General features: G+C 39.0%; 1 protein-coding gene and 1 long non-coding RNA gene across 7 annotated transcripts; one reads left to right on the forward strand and one right to left on the reverse strand.

The window, feature by feature from the left end:
* The first annotated feature begins 917 nt into the window (after positions 1-917).
* On the forward strand, positions 918-15,640 carry LOC119476340 (bromodomain-containing protein 8-like). Of its 6 annotated transcripts, none has more exons than XM_037749770.1 (20): positions 926-1,543; positions 2,011-2,107; positions 3,233-3,302; positions 3,428-3,477; positions 3,597-3,719; positions 3,831-3,911; positions 4,048-4,112; positions 5,564-5,706; positions 6,007-6,198; positions 7,868-7,958; positions 8,247-8,396; positions 8,807-8,958; positions 10,440-10,920; positions 11,039-11,082; positions 11,207-11,475; positions 12,315-12,407; positions 12,506-12,574; positions 12,811-13,093; positions 14,576-14,620; positions 14,888-15,640. In XM_037749770.1, the coding sequence occupies exons 1-20, from the start codon at positions 1,501-1,503 to the stop codon at positions 14,945-14,947; spliced, it is 2,601 nt and encodes an 866-aa protein (XP_037605698.1). In that variant the 5' UTR covers positions 926-1,500; the 3' UTR covers positions 14,948-15,640. The 6 variants fall into 6 exon arrangements, 5 of the variants coding, with proteins under 5 accessions (XP_037605701.1, XP_037605698.1, XP_037605700.1 ...); XR_005204000.1 differs by having other exon boundaries at positions 930-1,543; positions 12,811-13,145; XM_037749773.1 differs by lacking the exon at positions 8,247-8,396 and having other exon boundaries at positions 918-1,543.
* LOC119476342 lies at positions 12,695-14,892 on the reverse strand. The gene is made up of 2 exons (XR_005204001.1): positions 14,110-14,892; positions 12,695-13,101 (listed from the first exon to the last, which is right to left on the reverse strand). It is a non-coding gene; the product is annotated as an uncharacterized LOC119476342 (long non-coding RNA).
* Positions 15,641-16,059: the final 419 nt, after the last annotated feature.

The raw sequence follows: 16,059 nt of genomic DNA on the forward strand, positions 1-16,059 counted from the left end.
AATTTAAAATGGTATTTTCACACACATTTCACCTTTAACAAATATTGCGCTTCCTTTGATTTGAAAATTGTACTTGACCATATTGCGATTTCTATCGGATTTTGATTAATTGTGCAGCCCTATTTCATAAGCCCAAGCTATTCATTTCAAAATGATGCCCTGGTTGATGTTATGGTTTTTTGCTGCATCATACTGGTTGTAAACCAGTTTTTCTAGTCTGTTGCTCCTGCTGCTCAGTGTGTGACAGCCTTGTTGGTACTATATGCATTCTGCAGTGAGAAGCAACACACTTTCTATCTGTCCTGTTCAAACAATGATACAGCACGTCTCGTTTTCTGTTTGTACAGCTTAGACATTATAAACACTCTCTAATAACTAGTAAACTAAATGATCTAAACTAAATGATCTTATGTGTGTCTGTCAGGAGGAAGAAGAGCTGAAAAGAAAAACCACAAATGCTGCTTATCAGGGTATCTCCTTCACTTCTATAGGGTATTTTGAAATGTAGCCTGGAAATGTCACGTCACAATTAAAAACAATTTATTTTGTTATTAAAGACAAAAAAAGCTAAATGAATATAATTTTAACACGTTTTTAAATTAATTATGACACAGTAAAAAGGCCTTGTTTAAAAGAAAAAAGAGAGAAATACATACAAATGTGTATTGCATTTTATTTTATTTTTTGTTTGGCATTTTAAATCTTCCATACAACGTGGTCTACATGTAATTTGCTATAGTGAATTTATAATACCTGTACAGTAGTTGAATTGTTCTAATGTAATGATGCTAATCATATCTTAACTGTCTGGCAAACAAGTTTACTTGTTAAGGTTTTTCACGAAAGTGGCATCACATGTCCTCCCTACATTTTAGATTAAAGTTAAAAAAGAAAGAAAGAAAAAAGGGCTGTTGGTCTCATATTATTTGTACATGTGTTATTAGTACTATTAACATTATGATTGTTGTTGCTATTCTACAGCCACAAGAAAGGGTGTATAAAAGTAAAAAAGCTATTTAGCTAAGTTCAGTAAAGCATCACGGTTGTACCATCATCATCATTGAGCTGGTGGTGGTGGTGGTGGGCGTGTACGAGCACTTCGCTGCTAGCTAACGTTGCACTGATCAATAACGTTAGTGACTACAGTAAGCAACATCTTCTCCTCTGGCTTCTTCTTGTTAGCACAGACTCTTGCTGAGGTTAACGCGAATTCAACCCGTTTTGCGAGTCCTCAACGTCACAGAGACTAGCATCATGAGCTAGCTAGTTCATCTTGAAGTTACCAACAGCGGAGACAGACACGAGAGAGAGAGACAGCGACTTTACCGTACCACGGTGATTCAGCGTGCTGCTGCTAGCTAGAGAGAACAATCCCCCCAAAGCCTCAACACCCACAACGTTCAACATTCATTGATGTTAACCTCCATCATTTGATGTCTATCGTTCTCGGATCTCGCCAGTGTTCTATATTCATTGCTGGGTTTCCATCCACCAACATGTATGGGATGTCGGGATGACAGGAAGATGGCAAACGGGGTTGGAAGTGAGTAGTTGAAACGTTGCATAGCAGATATGTCATGGCATGCTATCTTCAGTTAGCGTTACTAAGTGTTACTGTTTGGTACTGTTGATGTGATCACCACTAACTTCCTGCACGGCAGTCTCTGATCCCTGCAGGAGGGCAGCCTGCAGGGATTAATGGCTGTCATTAGATATTTGACAGCTTTGTTTACACTGATGGAGGCTCCTGCTCACCATCAACCGTAGAAACGACCTGCCTTTTATATGCGCTGAGTCCAAGCAATCAGCTAACTGCCGGCTGCTACACCGAAATCTGTGAGCCAGCAACACCAGATCACTATTTGGGCAGCTCTAAGGTGGCATCAAAATGAACCCCTAGCTCAAGAGATGAATTCTAGTTTCTATACCAGGCCTGAGAACTACAGCAGTTGAACATTAACTATATAAAGCATGTATCATATTTTGTTCCATTTTCCTCCACATCTGCAGAACACAAGCTACTTGTCATTGGACCAACAGAGCCATGGTCAGTGAGGGAGAAGCTGTGTTTGGCCACATCTGTCATGAAGAGTGGAGACCAGAACTGGTACTGTACTCTACTGCTCTCTATTCCTGCCACTTTAGTCTAAAAGTGGTGCCAATGATTAGTTGTGTGTCAATGGTCTGTGATTCAGTCTGACTTTTTTCAGTCCCAATAGTGATACCTGGGCTTTGGGTACCGATACGATACCAGTGTTTCATTAATAATCTGTATGCCTCACTGTGTGGAAATGAATGGGATCATTCTTTTATGTGTAAGGCAACATCAGGCTTGACTTAAATATTGCTACCTTAACTTTGTAAAATGTAACAAATAAATACATAGATTCACTGAATTGTTATTTACTATTGAAATAATAAATCGTACACCAGCAACTTGGTAAAATCTTCAAAAATGACCAGGAACCTGTTAAAACCTTAACAACCCATTTTAATGTAGCAACAAATTGGTCAAAACTTAAACAGGAATTAAAATTCCAGTCTATATTGTATATAGTGTATAAACATAAAAGTGAATTAAATAAATCAGCCCCATTGTTACAGATACCCGATCCAGCTGTTTGAGTCGGTATCGGCCTGATATCCGATCCGGTATTGCTATCGGTGCATCCCTAACATAGACATTTGTAGTTTGAACGTGTATGAATAATGTTAAAGTTGTCAGAGGTCACACGCTTTATGGCAGTGAATAAATGGTTCAGTTTTTTTACAAATTCATCCCTTAAGATTACATATTGTAAATACCGATGGCTCTGATGTTAGCCTTGAAGCTCCTCTGTGTGCTTGAAATGGTGGTTGCTGTGGTTTTCTTTCACAGTCCAAGGACATGCAAATAAGATGACTATAGGTAGGCATGTTGTTGTCTGTAGCTGTATGTTATACTGTGATGTACTGGCATACTATCCATGATGTGGCCTAGTGCATGCTGGCTATAGCGACATACATGAAACCTGCCTTGGCGGAGGTCTGCGCTCTCCGAGTGCACTTCTAGTTTTGCATATAATTTGCATGAATTTACAACAAAAAGTCTTCCAACAAATTCCAAACAAATTCACAAAATACATATAGTACTACAATAAACCAGGACATAAATAGGAGCCTGTTTTGGACTTCGAGTCTTTAATGTGTCTTTCATCTTTGATCGACTCACAAAATGTCTTTATCTTAACAGGGTATCTGTCAGTCGAGCCATCAAACCATTTGCAGAACCCGGGAGACCACCTGACTGGTTCTCTCAAAAGGTGTGACAAAATCTCACTCTACCGCAGAACACAATGACCAAATTCATGACCTCTACAGTACGCTCGCCACATTCTATTTTGTCCTGTCAGAAAGCTGTTCTTGATTCTCCTTTGGCTCTTCACAGCACTGTGCCTCCAAGTACTCTGAGCTCCTGGAAACAACAGAGGCCCCGAAGTGAGCGAATACGTGACTAGCTGAAATAGATTATATAGCTGTATACTGTTTGACACATGCATTGACAGTATACGTCAGAAAACAGCGTCTTAAACTAATAATGCATTTGTTGCCTTCAGGCGGAAGCGTGGTGAGAGAGGAGAGGTGGTGGAGACGGTGGAGGACGTGATAGTACGCAGGCTGACAGCTGACAGGATCGATGCACTAAAGAAGTTGATCAAAGAAACACAGGAGAAGCACAGGTACACAAGCAGAGCTTTTAACAGCATGAACACATCGCAGCCTCTGTGGAAAACAAAGTAGTTGTATCATAAACTGCATCAATGAGATTGGTTGACGTGGTGTTTTCACAGGAAGCTGAAGAGAGAGGCTGAACTGATTCAAGCAGGACGTCTAGATTCCAAACTACAAGAATTATGGGAAGACATTCTGCAGTAAGAAGCAACAAACTTTCTATCCGTCCTGTCAAAACAATGATACAGCACGTCTCTTTTTCTGTTTGTACAGCTTAGACATTATAAATACTCTCTACTAACTAGTAAACTAAACGATCTTATGTGTGTCTGTCAGGAAGAAGAAACTGGAGGAGGAGGAAGAAGAGTCGAAAAGAAAAAACACAAATGCTGCTTATCAGGGTATCTGCTTCACTTTTATAGGGTATTTTGGGGGGAAACATCAATATAAAATTATGTTTCAGTCATTTTTATTGATGCTCCATAAATAGTATGTTTACTTCTGAAAGAAACAGCTAAAATGAAGAAAATTGTTCAGTTGTAACATCCTCAGCTGTTCTCTTGGCCCGTTTGCTGACGTTATCTGTTATTAAACCTCAGTTTAAAGTGTAACAGATTTTAGAGGTGGCATATTGATTGATAACATTGTATAGGTAACCTGATTTTACTGTATTACTGAAGGGAACTGAACACTCACTTTGAGCTTATCCTCCTATAAATTAGTACCACTTAAGTCAAATAGTTACATTTGATACAATGGTCAATTTGGGACATCTCAGATTAACTTGTCAGGCTCAATATTGATTGTTTTTGACTCAGTCTTAGCTCTCAGACTCAGGTGTATTTAGTCAGGTTCAGCAATTTGTCAGCCTCAACATAAGCATGTTAACATGCTAAACTTTTGTATGTTATTTTTAGCATATAAGCTTGTTAAATTGATAATATTGTAATGTCAGCATGGTAGTGTAACCTGCATACAGTTAACATCTTAACATGCTAAACTTTAGTATGTAACGTTTAGCATATTAACTTGTACAATTGATAATATTCTAATGTCAGCATGTTAATGTAACATGCATACAGTTAGCATTTTAATATACTAAAGTTTAGTATGTAACGTTTAGCATATTAGCCTGTTAAATTGATAACATTCTAATATAACGTTAGTATGTTAACACGCATACAGTTAGCATTTTAATATACTAAAGTTTAGTATGCAACATTTAGCATATTAGCTTGTTAAAATGATAATATTCTAACGTCAGCATGTTAATGTATCATGCATCATGCATACAGTTAGCATGTTAAGTAAGGGATAATGTGCCGGTCAGCGAGCCGGTTCAGGGCCCTGCCTGGGTTTCTTTCACAACAATGACCCACTAGCTGTACATTATCCCACATTTTACACGGCTACTTAGTTAAGAAATCAATAATTTGACACAAAAATGGTCCACCAGAGTTCGACATCAGAACTGCGTCCAAAGCAATGGTATAACACATAATAGTATAACATGCTAACATGTAGTATGTAGGCATGCTGACTGATCTCACATTAGGCTGATGAGGATTTGGTAGTATTAGTAAGTATTCTGTCAGGAAGTGAAAAATCGGACCTGTTGGTAGTGCTAGAAAGTCTTAGGATCACCAAAGTCGGTAGGATCCATCCTCTGGGGATCACAAATATGTGTACCATATTTCATAGCAGTCCAATAATTGTCAAGTTTTGGACCAATAGAGGACTAAAAGTAGGATAGTCATGGCACATTTTTCTTGTGAAATAAAAGGAAGTTGAACAGTAACTTTTGTGCAACTGATAAGAGAATTCTCTCTTTGCTGCCCCCTCCCTCTTCCAGCCAGACAGGTGGCAAAGAATGCACCAAAGCGAGTTCCTGGCATTACCATGCATTCGCCCTCAGGCTGTAGCTCCCCGAGCCAGGAGTTCTCACCAGGGGACCCACTCGAGTGCTTGACACTGGATCTCACATCGACAAAGAATGTAAGTCACTGAAGGCTCAAAAGGATTTAAGGTCTGCCTTACTTTTCAATAATCATACTTCTTTGTGGGACATATAAAAACATTTTTAGTAGGTGTATTTCTCTCAAGATTTCTGCAGACCAATCAGTTTTCCTTTTTGAGCTGGGTCTTGTGTGCCACATGTTTAGATATGCTAAAGTAATTTGCCATTTTCTCATTATTGTAAAAGCCAGAAGAGACACTTAATCAGAGTTGATCAATGAAAGCATTCCTCGATCGGTATGGAAATATGACATCACATTTCCCTCTCTCTGTCTCCAGGCTTCAGGATCAGCCAGATTAATGACAATTGCGGAGTCCTCTGGACCCGATAATGATGACATAAGCCACGGGTCACTCCTGGACGACCCCAACCAAAAGAAGCTCCTGAGCCAGAAAGCTACGCCGCCACCATCTCCGCTCCTGTCAGAGTTACTGAAGAAAGGCAATATCTTGGCCACAAATTCCAGACTGGTATGTGGAGGGGACTTACTGTATTATGCCAACAGTGCCAAGTTCTGTAATTAATATGCTCAAGTCTGCAGGGCATCCCATCTTCATCTCATTATTTGTAGAGTTACTGTGCGTTTAGGAAGTATTTAATCAGTTTGTCTTTCATTCTGTTTTGTGGTTTTGGTAGCTGTGGTTTGTTTTGCCTGTGGCGTTAAACCCTTTTTTGCATATTTATTGCATTGTAATATGTTGGATTTTTAACACCCAAGCTGTTTTCACCTCAGGACACCTCAGTGTCAGTAGATTTGTAAATTTGGATGGGTGAACAACTGTCTTCAGTTAATTCCACTCCTCTTTGAATGGGGTTCAGGTGTTGTCTTAGGCTGTGCTACACAAGGTCATTCATCCTCTTTGAAACCACTGCAGTGTTCTGAATATGCCTGGTTTTTACTTATTACTATTCTATCTGTGGTCAAATGCACTCTGAAATATTAACAAGTTTCCTGTTTTTGGAAACAGGAGTTGTTCTTTCTATCCTTAAATGTCTAAGAGACTGTACCACTGAAACAGCACATTCAGTCGGAAAATAACTTTGAAATGAGTTGACTTGAAGAAATAAAAATGCATCATTTGACTTTTAACACATCACTAAATCTATTTTGCATTTGTTTTTATACTATAATTGTGTTGGTTTGTGTTAATACCTCTGCATTATAGCTGAAGAGTTCAATGTTTTTTTTTTAATGCCCCACCGAATGTTTTGCCTCTTAGTTTCTCAGGCGTCTTTTCGCAAACTGCAGGTGGCTGGCTTTTACTTGCAGGTTCCTGTCATGTACTTTTTTTCAAGTCTTATGTCATATGTCATCAGTGGTTCCCGTATGGCATGATTTCCCATTGCAGCTGTCATTCAGCCAGTCCATGACCGAGGGTTCTTCTTGAATGGTTGCTGGACAGTTGCCTCCTAGAACTGTCCGGCTTGTTTCATGTTTTTTTATTTCCATTTTTATGAAACTGCTGTGCTCTTGTGAAATCCCAACATGTCAGAATAAGTTTATGCTTTACTAGATCTTTGCCTTCTCACATTCCTCCGGTAATGTTTCTGCTCTGACATGCAGTGCTGCCTGTAGGGCCCTATGTATAAACAAACACACTGGGATTCCAGTCTAATTGTAGAAATATCACAAAGACATTCAGCTTTAAATTAGTATTATTTATACAATTTTATTACACAGCTCTGTTGAATAGTCGATTCTGATTGGTCAATCACAGCGTTCTACGGTTAGTTATGTTATTTCTTTATCGTAGACCGCTACTATGTATAACAGATTGTTCCTGTGGATGCAATTCTTATGTCAGACTCTGACGGACCATTTTTGTGTCAAATTATTGATTTAAGTAAGTAGCTGTGTAATAAGCAGGCTAATGTGCAGCTAGTTGGTCATTGTTGTGAAATAAATCCCTTTGCGTCAAGGTCCACCCCATCGCTCTGTCAGGGTTTATTTCAAAAGAATGGCCGGCTCGCGCTACATTATCCCTTACATGTAGTGTACATATAAAAATCACTTTCACATAATGGATTACTATGTGTGAGTTTTTCTTATTACAGGCTGGAACATTAATAATCATACTTGATGTGCACTTTATGTACAATGCAAAATGTTTGACATGTATGTATGTATTTATATCCCAGATTGGGGAGGGTGACGGGACCACTGGTAATATGACAGGAGCACATGACTTGCAGCTGGCTCCGCCTAGCCAACCTCTCTCTCAGGCAACAGGTACAGATACAATGTTTGATTTGTGTTTATGATTTTCTCGACACTGAGCAAGAGAAATTTAATGTCAAAGTGAAAACAAACAAATTCCAGTCAAGAGTAGAATCTCCTTTGACACGAAAAACACATGTAGGAACATATTTTATATTTGTTAGTTTTACTCCTTGAATCCTAAAAGTATGTATGCTTTTTTATATAAAAGTGCTACTATTGTCTAAGCTGTTTGCTCCAAAGCCTCCGCTCCTTTGTCTGCACTTTGTTTATTAATGTGCATGAATGCTTGCATGGCAGGTGCCCCGATGTTGTCTCGTCTTCTGGAGGCGGGTCCCTCCCAGTTCTCTGCCCCGTTAGGTTTCATGGTCAGTGCAGACTCGGCCTCCAGCGCTCCTCTCTCTGCTGCCACTCCTGTGCCTGTTGACTCTACTGCGTCAGCAAGTACAGGTCTGTCCACCTTAACCCAAACCACTCAGCGCTCAGTCCACAGGCTAAACCTCCTTAATTTCACCTGCTTTGTAGCTAAAGAGTCTAATCTATTACGTGTCTCATTTTACAAATACTATTTTTCAAATACACAATTTCATACATTGGAGGAATACATACTTGTGATACTAAAAAAATCTACTATACTCAACCTTTTGTGAATATCTAAAGGTATCTAAATATCTTTTTTTAGAAGCAAACAAGCGTTCAGATTCATTGTGGTTAAAATTGAAATACAAGCTAATGATTAAGCTTGAGTTAAGTACGCTGTGAAGTCAAGATAGAAAATGATTTTACAAACTGCTGCTACTGCTAGTTTAAAACTGTATCTTTGAAACCCCAAAAGTTGAAAATCAGTTGTTTGTGTACAGAGGTGGATGTGATGGTGCCGTCCGGATGCCAGCCTGTTTCTGCAGAGGATAAGGTGTCAGAGCTCAGTGAGGAGGACGTGACTGTGTCCTACATGGGGGATGAGCTGGACCTGAAGACGGTGGGAGACATTATCGCCATTATTGAGGACAAGGTGAAGAGTACTATATATATTTTTTTGAAACGTGCTGTATATTTTCACAGCATTATTTGGGATAAATAATGCCTGTTTGAGGTTTTAAATGTTATTTTAAAACATGGGTATTTTCATTGTGATCACTCACCAACATCACTGCTGAGATTTACAAGGCGGGACATGACAAACTATGAAAAAAAAAAATTCTTTAAGGGGGAGGAACTTCCCCAGTTGATTGATTTTAAGACAATTATTTTTTTATTAAGTTTTCTGAAGTGATATGTTTAAATGTGCAAATGAGGCATTATCTTATTAAATATGTGCTAAATTGCATACATTTCCAAAACATAAATCTGAATATTGGACAAAGCCAGGTTCAAATTCTTGTTTCATTTTGTTGACATATTAGAGTCAAAGGTTCTTACAGAGGGAATTTTGGATATCACTTTTTATCACTCCATAAATCAGAAAATACTGTCAAAAGCCATAAAAAATATCCATTTTTGCCATGTTTTTAGGAATACAGTTGTATAAATCAGGCTATGATTGATATATGAACACATCCCTTTGTAAACACAGAAAAAAAGAATATAGATTGGAATGAAGCTGGAAAGTTGAGTGTATGTAAGTGCTGCTGAACTGAAGATTTCTGGCTCAGTATGAGAAAACTCTTGAGAAAACAACTTTTAAAGGTATGTTTAGATAGATAGATAGATAGATAGATAGATAGATACTAACTTTATTGATCCCGAGGGAAATTCAAGTTTCCAGCATCACAGTTCCATAGTGCAAAACATGTTAGTAAAAAGGCAGTAAAAAAGTTAGTAGTACAAAGTACAAAAAAATATACCAGCTATAAAAATACAAGGAGATGAAGAAAACCGTTAAAACTGAATATAGTGCAGGGTAACAAATGTGATACAGGACTATTAAAAAAGTGAATATAGTGCAGAAGAGTCTGTTAAAAACTAATATAGTGCAGGGTAACAACTGAGATACAGGACTATTAAAAATGTGAATAGTGCAAAAAGTGATATAGTGCTGAATAATAAAATATAGGAGATATACAATAAAATATAGGAGATATAAAAAAGTAAAAAAGATATAGTAAAATTCCTCACATTTTGCAAGATACTACAGGTGAATAGGATACCCTTTTTTAACTAATAGATATCACTGCAGTCGATTACTGACATTAAAATAATTATTTTTTGTAATACAAGTTTTCTGAAAATGTATATTTAAATATGTAAATGAGGCATTATCTAATACTAACTTTTGGTGAATTTAGGAGAAATCTACAGTCCCAAATAGACAAAGTGTAATAAAATAAACACCAAAATGTGTATTTTGGATGTTTTCTTTCCACTAGTCTGAAAGAAGATATGTTATGGAAGCAAAATAGCACAAAATCTCCAAATTTACCAGTGCATGAAAAACAATATTTTTGCTTTTAGCGTCTTGCTTTAAGATCTAGAGTCATATCTCTTCTTCTACAGGCAGATGAGACTGCAGAGGCATTGGATGCAGCTGCAGTTGAGGCTGCGCTGTCACTGTGTGAGGAGAACGGCCATGCTCTGTCCGGTGCCTGGGAGGCTGGGCCTTTCCAGCCCCATGAGCCTCACCCCACTGTGCCCACGGGGGTCCCACAGTCCTCGTCTCTCCACAGTAGCCTGGAGGGGAAGACAGAAGCGTCAGAAGTTCAGGGTGGGACTTCAGCTTCACTCTCCTCTCTGTGCAACAGTCAGGATAACGGTCTCACAGCATTCCCCATGAGACCGAGGGGCATTCCTCCCACCTCCTCATCCTCACGCTCCTCAAAGAGTTTGGAGCACTGCCACACCAGAGCACCTCCACAGCCTGAGGCGATGAGGGAGACTGGACGGTCTGCGTACCAGAAAAGCCAAATTCCATTGGTTGTCACTATAAAATGTGAGCGTGAGAAGTGGGCACAGCAAAGACGTGAAGGACCCCATGGAGGTATGCACACCCATGCATAAATACTAGTATTCACTTGCTTCATAACATGCAGTTTGCATGCAACAATGCAATTGCATAACCATTTCCTTCTTATTATTCATCTTTACTATCTTGGCAGACTCAGTATTAGAAGATAGCCCACTGACAGAAAGGCATCCCAAGGTATAGCACCCAACGAGGACAGAGCGAACACGATGCTCGTGATGAAATGCAGAGTGCGTAGTTCCACAGTATTCCTGCGCTGTAAGCTCCGTTTGAATCTCTGCATCTTTCTCCCTCTTTGCAGGAGATGAAAGCGGAGGATGGGATAAGTGTCGGGGGAGGAGAGGATGCCTCAGGGACTAAAGTGTACAATGAGCTCAACGGACCAGAAGTGTGCGGAGAAGAAGAGGCCGACGGGGCGGAGGGATTCTCGTCAGAGCCAGACGGCGAGATGGAGCTAGAGCCCGCGGCCAGCGAGAGCGAGGATGGGTACAGCCTCCGCACGGCCTCCTCGTCTCTGCAGCTTAACACGACCGCAGACTCCATCCCCAGCAGCCCCGCCTCATCGCAGTTGTGAGTGAAACACGTACAGGCACAAACGGCAAGGAAAGGTTGATTTTAGGGCTGTCAATCGATTAAATCATTTAATCATGATTAATCGCATGGTTGTCCATAGTTAATTGTGATTAATCACACATTTTTTATCTGTTCAAAATGTACCTTAAAGGGAGATTTGTCAAGTACTTAATACTCTTATCAACATGGGAGTGGACAACTATGCTGCTTTATGCAAATGTATGTATGTATTTATTATTGTAAATCAATTGACAACACAAAACAATGACAAATATTGTCCAGAAACCCTGGTACTGCATTTAGAAAAAATATTAAAAAATATGCTGAAATCATAACATGGTAAATGTCTATAAAGGGGAGACTCGTGGGTACCCATAGAACCTATTTTTTATTCACATATCTTGAGGTCAGAGGTCAAGGGACCCCTTTGAAAATGGTCATGCCAGTTTTTCCTCGCCAAAATTTAGCACAAGTTTGGAGCGTTATTTAGCCTCCTTTGCGACAAACTAGTACGATATCAATGGATTCCTTAGCTTTTCTACTTTCATATGATACTAGTATCTTCACTATAACTTTAAAACTGAGCCTGCTACAATCTGAAAGTCACAAGTTGCGTTAAAGTGTTAAAGAAATTGGTGGCGTTAAAACTAATTTGCATGAACGCGTTATTATCGCGTTAACTTTGACAGCCCTAATTCTTTTGCTTTTCACTTCTGTCGACTAGCAACGTGAATTTCTCGCCGTGTCATGCTGCAGATCAGGTTTTGCTTGATAATACTTTCCTCATGACCTTTCTGTTTATCCTACCTCCCGTCTTACATACCATTGTTGTGTAGTTCTTTGTGCAGTGAGGACCTGGAAGCTCTACAGGCTCACAAGATCTGGAAGAAAGCCATTATGCTGGTGTGGCGTGCAGCGGCCAATCACAGGTCAGAATATGACTCTAACCCTAGCCACTGATGCTCAGCCTCTGATATATGTTGTATCATTTCTGAAACAGATGTGATATATGTGAACCTGTTTATAGGTATGCAAACGTCTTCCTTCAGCCAGTAACAGATGAAATTGCACCTGGGTACCACAGTATTGTGCAGAGGTAAGCACCGGATACTGTGTATGTTTGCTGTGGTCAAATTTTGTATTTATCTATAGTTTTTATAGTGGTTACTTGTCATATTGCTCGTGCAGAGTGAAAATCTTACATCACACAAATACAAAGTTTTCAATACAGGTTGTTTTTGCTAAGAAAAACAATCTTGTTTTTGCTGGATGACATTGGATTATTGACATTCAACATCATTCTAACCCCCTCTTTGCTCCTCACTTCTACAGGCCCATGGACCTCGCTGCCATAAAAAAGAACATCGAGACCGGTTCGACGCGGACCACCGCCGAGTTCCAGAGGGACATCATGCTGATGTTTCAGAACGCGGTCATGTACAACAGCCTGGATCACGACGTGTACCACATGGCCCTGGAGATGCAGCGCGACGTCCTGGAGCAGATCCAGCAGTTTCTGGCCACCCAGCTCATCATGGAAACATCTGAGGGTGGCATCAGCACCAAAAGCCTGAGGGGCCGTGACAACACACGCAAACAGGACTCTACTGACAAGGTGCTTCACTAGAATTTTGACAAAAGCAGAGAGTACAGAAGAAGAGACAAGGGTGAGACAACAGGCTGACTTAAAGGTGGAAGAAAAAGTAGATCTGCCTGACATCTTCCAAAGTATGGCATTAGTTTTTAGAATGATGTATTTTCAGGTAGCCATTGGTTTCGTATGCTAACAAAATCAACTTACAGAAACTTGAAACATTCAAGGGGGAAATCCATCACAGTAAAACCTTTTTGTCAGAAGCCAACATTTTTTTTTTTTTTTTAATGCAACAATCCACCAATGTCACAATTTGTTTAGTGTTCATCTTATGGCTCTGACTTTTAAGACATCAGTTAATGCAGTACATTTTTTAGCTGACTCTAATCTCGGACGGCAGATTATCCTTAAATGCATTACATTACTATACATTGTTCCCTGTCGTGATTACTGCATGTATCTCAAACAACTTTCAAACCAATGGTTGACTGAAAAGCAATAAATATATTTTAAAACATAACATTTCTGCTTTGGAAAATGGTAGGCAATAATACAATAATACAAAAATGTAAAGAACATTACTTACAACTATTTACCAAAGCATACAGTTAAGTTTTTACATTGATATTCTACCTTCAAGAAAGCTATTGTTTTCCATTCATTTCACGACGTGAACATGAACTGGCAGATAATTGGCCTGATGAATCACAAATAATATTTAGTCACCTTCATTTGCATTATTTTTGCATGATAATGTGACTGAGTGAAGATCTGCTAATGAAGGTGTTGGAGATTTGTACCAGAACCTGATTACATTTTCAAAACCCCAACATTACAGCTACATGACCATACCTGAATAATGTAACTTTGACTAAACATTATTTTAATTGTTTTTACACATTCTATAAAATACCGAGATATATTGGTGAATTAAAGAAGTCAGCCAAGTTCTTTTTCACATTTGATCCTTAATAACTTAAGCACATAGTTGGCTGGTGAAGTAGCAACAGCACGCTCGTCCTAAATATTTTACTAACCTGATCTGAAGCAAGTTTCAAGTGTTGAATGCTGATGTTTCACAGCGTACTGATGTTATAATTGAAACCAGTAGTTGACTGGAAGGTTGGAGATGATTGTAAAACATCATGTTATACTTTGAAAAATGGTTGACAAGAATATACTGTATGTCTGTAGTATATGTTATATGCAGTTGATGAGCTAAACATGCTGGCGTGTTCCTTTAAAAAAAATATCTGATGCGGATAAGTAGTGCAATTGCAGTGCAGCGAGGAAATGAATAGTAAACTTTTAAAATGGCCACATGACAATATATACCAATATATGTATAAATGTGCTCAGTACAGTAGTTCTCCTGAAGCTTATTTCAACATTTCCTTCTGCTGAATAGACACTATGTCTTATCTTGGCATTATTTAGTTTCCTCTTGAGACTTTCAATGCACCTTTGTGTCGCAGCTCTGATATGCATCATTTCCTCTTACAGGACACTGTCTCCATGTCCTCTCCTGCCTTCCTTCTTTCTCTGTTTGTAAGTACCTGTCAGCCTTTAAAACTTCCCTTTTCTTTCTTGTCTTTTTTCCTGAAGTAGACAGAATAAAAACTACAGGTTTTCAGAGATATGAAAACAAACTCATTCCTATAGAGCTCAACAAATATGCTAATTGGCATAAGTCATAATGTGACTTTAACATGTTGAAGCACAACTTGTTTGTTAAGTGAAACACTGGTGTCGCTTCAGTCACATATGAGTGAAGACGGGGTCTGAAAGTTTCTCTCTTCCTCTATTTGACTGCAGGATGGAGGCACCAGAGGGCGCCGTTGTGCCATAGAAGCTGACCTCAAGATGAAGAAATGAACATACAGTGTGAAGATTTTGTCCAACAGTCCCCGAGTTGAAGTGAAAGGTTTGAAAGACTGAATTTATTCTGTCAGTTGCACAGATTCTCACTCTGCATAAAATGCAGTGTAACCTTTATTTGCACTCTAGATGAAATGGATAGACTGAAATATAAAGAAGCTCATATCCTCTGAGACAGCCATAAAGACATGGATTACAAACTGTATAATCCCAGATTACAATGAGGCAGAAAGAATAGGTCATAGACATAGCTGCAGATCACTTAGACTTAGCCTGCTCTGAATTACATCAGGTTGTACAAATGAAGATAAAAGTTACTCCTAGCCTACAAATTGGCTGCAATGAAGCCCTCATGAAGCCTGGTTGAATTTAAGATTAGTGTGGTTGATTCTGAGAAACGTGACATGTTGGTGATAATATGTAAAACCAGTGGCCAAAGAGTCTGATTAACCTACAAGTTTTCATTACTGGTATAAAAATCATTTGAGTTTTCTCATTTTAAAAACATTTTTAAATATGGCTGTATTGTTTTGTGATGAATCGATTTTATCTAGGCTACACTTCCTGTGAAACGGTACCGACATGCATACTCTGAGTCATTTTCAGTATTTTTTAGAAAACGTCACGTTATGAAACTGTTTTGTGGACTTTAAAATGTTTAAACAATAAAACTTCATAAAGAGCCCTTAACCTGCTATGTTAAGCTTGAATTTGCACTAAAGTTTTCCACGATTCCAACACAAACCACACCACAGCATGACAGTTTGCAGAAACCTTGCTGATTAAAGAGGACCTTTTGTGCTTTCTCCCTTTCTTTTAGTGTGTTATATACTTTTTTGTGCATGTAAAAGGTCAGTTACAAAACCCGAAGTCCACACCAAGGGGGGTTACTCTCAACCACAGAAACACTGCTCCTGAACTGCCTTTTCTTCCGTAACGTGGTGATGTCACCAAGTAACACATTTGCATAATGCCTGCCTAGCGGCTAGTTTGGCATGCCCTCAGACAAAGCTGCATGCAGAGGTTGTGTGCAAAAATTCGTAAGAAAAGGCTTGATCTTCCAATGGGAAATTTAAATAGTTGACATTTCATATCATTATTTTTCATGA

Source organism: Sebastes umbrosus, chromosome 17, assembly GCF_015220745.1.
Source record: "Sebastes umbrosus isolate fSebUmb1 chromosome 17, fSebUmb1.pri, whole genome shotgun sequence".
Classification (NCBI taxonomy): domain Eukaryota; kingdom Metazoa; phylum Chordata; class Actinopteri; order Perciformes; family Sebastidae; genus Sebastes; species Sebastes umbrosus.